Source organism: Lipotes vexillifer, unplaced genomic scaffold, assembly GCF_000442215.2.
Source record: "Lipotes vexillifer unplaced genomic scaffold, Lipotes_vexillifer_v1.1 scaffold623, whole genome shotgun sequence".
Taxonomy (NCBI): Eukaryota; Metazoa; Chordata; class Mammalia; order Artiodactyla; family Lipotidae; genus Lipotes; species Lipotes vexillifer.
The window spans coordinates 370,450-377,084 of NW_006796847.1; the positions used below are offsets into that span (position 1 = coordinate 370,450).

The window sequence follows — 6,635 nt, forward strand, 5'->3', positions numbered from 1 at the left end:
CCGGGCACCAGGTGGCACAGTGAGCTGTACGCAGGAGACATCTTATGGCCTAACCAGAGCATTTGCCTGGGAGATGGGATTCCATCAGATTCTGGGAGATTCCTTGTAAATGTGGAAGGATTGAATTCTTGAGCCAAGTAGCTGTCACCTGCAGTTACTCTCTTCAAATATATCCAAAGATCCTTATTTCTGTTGCTTACATGATGTCCTATTTACCCACCCACAAAATGTTAAAGATATAGATTTACTGGCTTGGATGGTCATTTGAGTCCAGGACATCTATGTGCAGTCCCAGTCACTCCACTTGGCCTAAAGCCCACACCTCCCTATTCTTGTTCAATAGTTATGAACAGCGGGTTAGTATAAGTTTCAGCATACTAGGGCTTTGTTCCATATTCTGTTTGAAACAATATTATTTTTCTTTTTTATCTCAGAAAGAATTTCGCAACAAATTTGTGTAGTTATGGACACAAAAGAAGATGAAGAACACGTAGGTCATCGTCTCAAAGAAATGCTAAAAAATGAATTAAATGTAAGTATTCAGAGATCCAGTTTGATAAAATACATTTGATTGCCACAGATTTTTATCATACAAAGGTGCTTTCCTTGAGAAGGCATAAAAGTACTTTCAAGCTAATTTTCGTATTTTGCTGTAATGAAATCCTGTGTTTTGCCATCACTTTTGACTTGAAATACAATTAGTTCCCCTTCTCCACTCCTCTTCTGGATTTCCTCCCCACCTTCGTTCTCCGAGTTCTATTTCTCCTTTAAAATTCAGCATCAGTGTGACTTCTTTAGAAAGCCCCGCACCCCGCCCCGGTGCACATGATCCCCTGCGTGAGGTTGACGCTTGTCTTGAGAATCACGGTGCCCAGCACATGCTAGATGCTTACTAAAGTTTTTTGAATACATGAAGAAAAGAAAGAGATTAAGAAGAGAGAGAAGAAAAAGTGAGAAACAGATATGCAAAAGATAGCACAATTATGATATTGAAGAAGTGAATGGATGTTTCTTGCCCCCGCCTCCCTTTTTGGAACTGATCAAGGTCCAGGTTAACCTCATATTTAATATTAGGGTTAAGGAAGTGCAAGAAGTAGCCGTGAGTGTGAAGAGGTGTGTAGGAATTATTTACTACTTTTACCCCTAAGGACATCCATTATTTTTGTGACAGTTTTGTGCTTTGAAATGTTTTGCTTGCCAAGGTGGTTTTATTGTTTTCATCAGTTTCCTTGTTTTCATTAAAATGTGTAACTGCCTGGGTTTATGATCAACATGTCATGGCTTTTTAACAACATACATAATTCTAGTTGAAAGCAAAAGGAAAAAGTTTATTTTAGTAAGCTAGTTCTATCATGATAGCACAGTCAGTAAAGAGAACAGGCTCTGGTATCAGATTGCCAGTGCTCAGATGTCTGTTTTATTGCCTGATTTCCTTATCTTAAATTGAAAATGTCAATAACATCTGCACTGTAAAGTTGTTGGGACAACTGAACTTTAAAAATGTATTTTAATGTGCTTAGAAAAGCATCTGCCATGCCGTAAGTTTTCAACGAATATGAACTATAAGAGACTTAACAATGACATCTATTAACATCTCAACTCATCAGTTGAGATGAAGGTGTGACAGTATTAAGTACTAGATACTACGAGCTCCCAAATTTCAGTCCTGTGTTAAACACATGAACTGTTAAATACATAGATTCCTAGAATGTGTAAATATTTAGTGAATCATCTGGGATAAGTTCTGGAATTTCAGTTTTTCGCAAGCTCCCCGTGGTCGTTTTGATGGCAGTCAGTGCTAAATTCTACCAGTAGCATTTGGAGCAACAGTCTAAAGCTGGAAAGAAATGTCAGCCACCTCAGCTGTCTCTTGGGTGTAAAGGTTATACTTCAATCTTCTTTTCCAAGTTGCCTTTATTCGTAGACTTTCTGAGTATTCCTCCTCTGTTGCTGGAAGTTTTAGCACCGTGTTCTTTGCTTTCTATCTCAAATTCACCTGTTAAGAATCTGTTCCTAAGTTCTGTGCCCTAACTTCTCTGCTGCATCCTGCAGGATATTTAAGAGTACATAACTTCGCATTGTCTGACCTCGTGAGGCAACGTTTTGCCTGAAAAATAGTCTTCTACTCTTGGATAATTTCATTCATGCTTTATCCATTCAGTGCAGAAGCCAGTAAGATGGAATCCTGAAGGAGTGTTACTGGGACTTGGGCTATCAACCCTAGGTTTAGAGAGCTGGGTTCTACACTCTTGTTGAGCACCCAACTGATGCATCCTGTGTCACTCATTCCTTGGTCTTCCCAGTGTTAGATCCTACAAAGAGTCCTTTTTGTTACAATTATTATGATAGTCTCTTTTTGTTGCTACTTTTCCTGTATATGTTTGGTAATTATTGATCTAAAACAAATAGACTGCCAGATATTTCTTCAGCAAAGATAGGTTTCTTCAGGATAAACAGACAATTGAAATTTGGGGTCTGCAACCATGACGAGCCACATGCAAGTCCCCCCATAGCAAGGGAAGGACACTTTTATAGAAGGAGCAAGGAAGTTGGGAGGGCTAGAGTAAATAGACAGCCTGTGGTTTCTATTTGCTGAGTCCTTGCCAGGAGAGAAGACTGTTTCTTCTTGTTGGGCTCAGCTGTAGTCGCAGGGTGTGAGGGCTCCCCCTTCTGGTCTCCCAACTCTGTTTTAAGAGAGAAGTTTGTTTATTCATTGTTTAATGTGTTTTTTTCTAATTTTTATTAGAGTATAGTTGATTTACAATGTTGTGTTACTTTCTGCTGTACAGCAAAGCGAATCAGTTATACATATACATATATCCACTCTTTTTTTAGATTCTTTTCCCATATAGGCCATTACAGAGTATTGAGTAGAGTTCCCTGTGCTATACAATAGGTCCTTATTAGTTATCCATTTTATATATAGTCGTGTGTATATGTCAGTCCCAATCTCCCAATTTATCCCTCCCCCCTTCCTCCTTGGTAACTATAAGTTCGTTTTCTGCATCTGTGACTCTATTTCTGTTTTGTAAATAAGTTCATTTGTACCATTTTTTAAGATTCCACATGTGAGTGATATCATATGATATTTGTCTTTCTCTGTCTGACGTACTTCACTCAGTATGACAATTTTGAGGTCCATCCACGTCGCTGCAAATGGCATTATTTCATTCTTTTTTATGGCTGAGTAGTATTCCATTATATATGTATATACGACATCTTTTAAATCCATTCATCTGTTGATGGATATTTCGGTTGCTTTCATGTCCTGGCTGTTGTATGTAGTGCTGCAATGATACATTGGGTCCATGTATGTTTTCAAATCATTGTTTAAATAATGATATGATGTGGAATTTAGGGATACAAAGAATGGTGTGTAACTGGCACTGTGTGATTTTTTTTTCCAGTGCCTTAGCTTCTCAGGTCCTGTCCTTCTCATTTCCAGTGTCCGTTGTTTTCAGTGCACTTCATCTACCTACCTGTTGGGCCCAGTCTGGATATAGCCATTATCTTAACGGTGCTGAAAAATAAATACTAAGGCTATTTCTTAACTTCTGACCACAATATTTTACCTTTCCTTATCTTATACTAAATTACTCTAACTGCACATATTTAAATTTTATAGGACACTCTAATCCCACTGTCTTCTCTCTTTCAGCTTCCTTTTGTTTCACACTTTACTTCAATACCATGATCCATCACTTCAGTGGATCATGGATCTTTTACCAGTATCTTTAATTCCCTTGCCCTTCTATTAAACCCAGTTAGTAAAACCCCATTCATGTTATCAGTCTAACTTTTCACTTCTCTGAGCCTGTATTCAGTCTTAACACTGCTGGAGAAAAGTATACAACAGTGTAGATCATTGTACTTTAAAATTACTGGTCTTCGTTCTTCACTGGGCCCTGACTGTTGTAAAGCAAGCATACCGTGATTCCATTGTGAGCTCCCCATTCTCCTCAGTAGATATTTTAAACCTTTTCCTCTCTCCTTAAATGTCTAACCCAGATTTCTTAACCTTGGCACTATTGGCATTTTGGACTAGATATTGTGAGGGACTGTCCTGTGCCTTGGACACTGTTTAGCAGCATCCCAGTCTTCTACACACTAGATGACAGTATTATACCCCCTAGTTGTAGCAAACAAAATGTCTCCAGACATTGCTAAACGTTGCCTGGAGTGGGGACAAAATCACCCTCTGGTTGAGAACCACTGGTCTAACCCCACCATCTTTACCTCCACTCTTAAATATTGTCTTATCTCTAACTTCAGAGTATAATTATATACTCCAATATGGGAACATTCCTATCTTCCAAGCCCCAAACTTTAAAGAATCTTGCATCTATAGCCATCTTCTCATTGAGACTATTTCCTCTCCTGAGCTCTGGTTCTCTTCCCCCCTTCCCTCTCCCCCATGAAAAGATACATGTTCCTTCCATTAAAACAAAAACAAAGAAACAGTTCTAAACCCAAGGTTACCCTGTAGCCAAACTTCTTTAAAATAATTTATCTTCTCATTCCTCAGTCCACTGCATTTTGACTTCTGCCCCAGCCTTCCGTAGGAGCTGCTCTCGGTGAAGTCCTCAGTGACCTTCCTATGGGAAATCCGTAAGACATTTATCAGTCTTACCTTATTTATTGCACCACTTGACTCTCTTGTCTGATACTATTTTTTCTAGAAGGAGTCTCATCCAGTAGATTCTGTAACATCTTGCTTTTCTTTCATCTTTTTCCATTTTTGGCTGCTGCTTCTAAGTTTCTTTTGCAGGATTCAAGATTCTATTGATGATTTTTAGATTTCTGTACATAGGTAATGGGACTTCTTTAAAAAAAATGCTGATGGCTTCACATATCCTTCATTTTGCTAGGGACACAAAATATTCTCTAGCCCTGTGTTTAATTATTCATTTTCCTGCATTTCAGATCTGTATATTCTGTCACAGGTCCCTTAAATGTCGACGATGTTGACGATATTTCACACATTCACAAATTCTTTCTTCAGCCAGTCCTTCTCCATCTGCTAAGGTTTCAGTCTCTGAAAATGCATATCATTTCCTCATTCTCTAAACCTCGTGTAAAGTTTGACTCATTCTCTATCTCACTCCCAAAGCAAATCAAGTTCCAAAACATTTGAATTCTCCCTCTCATTATCCTTCATATGTGTCCTTTTATCTTCATTGCCACTGTCCTAGGCACCCCAACTGTTGTCTGGATTATTGCAGCAGCCTGTTAATTGACCTCCAGCCTTCAATCTTGCCCGTCTTAGATTTATTCTCTATGGGGCTGTTTGAATGATTGTTCTAAATTGTTTATCATGTTATTCCCTATTCAAATCTGTTTCTTGGTTTTCCACTGCTTCTAAATTAATATAAAAATTCCTTGCTATGTCTCATAAGATCTCTCACGTGACTAATATTACTAATAAAAATAACAAAAACAACAATAATAACAGCCAATGGTTTTCAGCACTTATTTTATGCTAGGTACCATGGCAAGTGCTCTTAACAACCTTTTGAAATGGGTACTGTTAACGTTTTTTTTCCAGATGAAAGAACTGAGGCATAGAGGGGATGTTTTTGTTGTTGTTGTTTTGGGGGTTTTTTTTTGCAGTATGCGGGCCTCTCACTGTCGTGGCCTCTCCCACTGCGGAGCACAGGCTCCGGACGCGCAGGCCCAGTGGCCATGGCTCACGGGCCCAGCCGCTCCGCGGCATGTGGAATCTTCCCGGACCGGGGCACGAACCCGTGTCCCCTGCATCGGCAGGCGGACTCTCAACCACTGAGCCACCAGGGAAGCCCTAGAGGGGATGTTTAAATGGTTCTTGTTAACATTGTTGTGAAGGGGCAGAACAGGGACATGGAGATGAACTTGGATTCATGTAACACCAAAATCTGTCTTCTTAACCGGCACCTTTGCCAAACAGCCCTGCACTCTATCTGTGCACTCTTCAGGCCAGCTCTACTTTTTGCAGCTTCTCAAATGTGATAGTACTTTCTTCCCTCCAGGGCCTTCACCCACGATGTCATTTTCCCCAGGGAGCTTTTCCTGTTTGTTTTTCCCCTGAAGTCTGGTTTATGTACCCTTCTTTTGTGTTTTGTGAGAGGCTATACAGCCCCATGTGAGGTCTTCCCAAAGCATGATGCAGTCTTGATAAAAGGGGGACATTTATTGAATGTTGAATAAATGAATGGATAAATGATCACAACTTCTTATTACTAAAGGGGACATTGTATTATATATTGTACTGTGTTTGCTGCATAACAAGTTACCCCCAAATTTAGTGACCTTAAGTAACAAACATCTACTGTCTCAGTTTCTGTGAGTTAAGAATCTAGGCACAGCTTAGCCAGGTTCCTTTGAGTCAAGGTCTTTCATTTGGTTACAGTCAAGCTGTCTGTCCTCTATAGGCTGTCCTTTACAGTCTAATCTGAAGACTTGATGTGGAGGTAGATTCTGCTCTCAGACATATGTGGTTGTTGGCAGGTCTCAATCCCTTGCCACGTAGGCTTCTCCACAGGGTTGCCTCACCACATGGCACTCAGGATTGAAGGCCCAGTAGTTTTGTAGCCTAATCTTAGAAGTGACATTCTATCATTTCTTTTTTTTTTTTTTTTTTTTTTTTTTTTTTGGGTTTT

At 39.6% G+C, this 6,635-nt stretch overlaps 1 protein-coding gene across 2 annotated transcripts in view; it reads left to right on the forward strand.

Moving 5' to 3' along the window:
• The window catches only part of CRPPA (CDP-L-ribitol pyrophosphorylase A), a 327,109-nt gene that overhangs the window by 147,206 nt on the left and 173,268 nt on the right, over positions 1–6,635 (forward strand). For both annotated transcript variants that reach the window (XM_007469029.1, XM_007469030.1), the window contains one exon: positions 435–532. In XM_007469029.1, the coding sequence (XP_007469091.1) occupies positions 435–532 (98 nt within the window). The remainder of the gene's footprint in view (positions 1–434; positions 533–6,635) is intronic.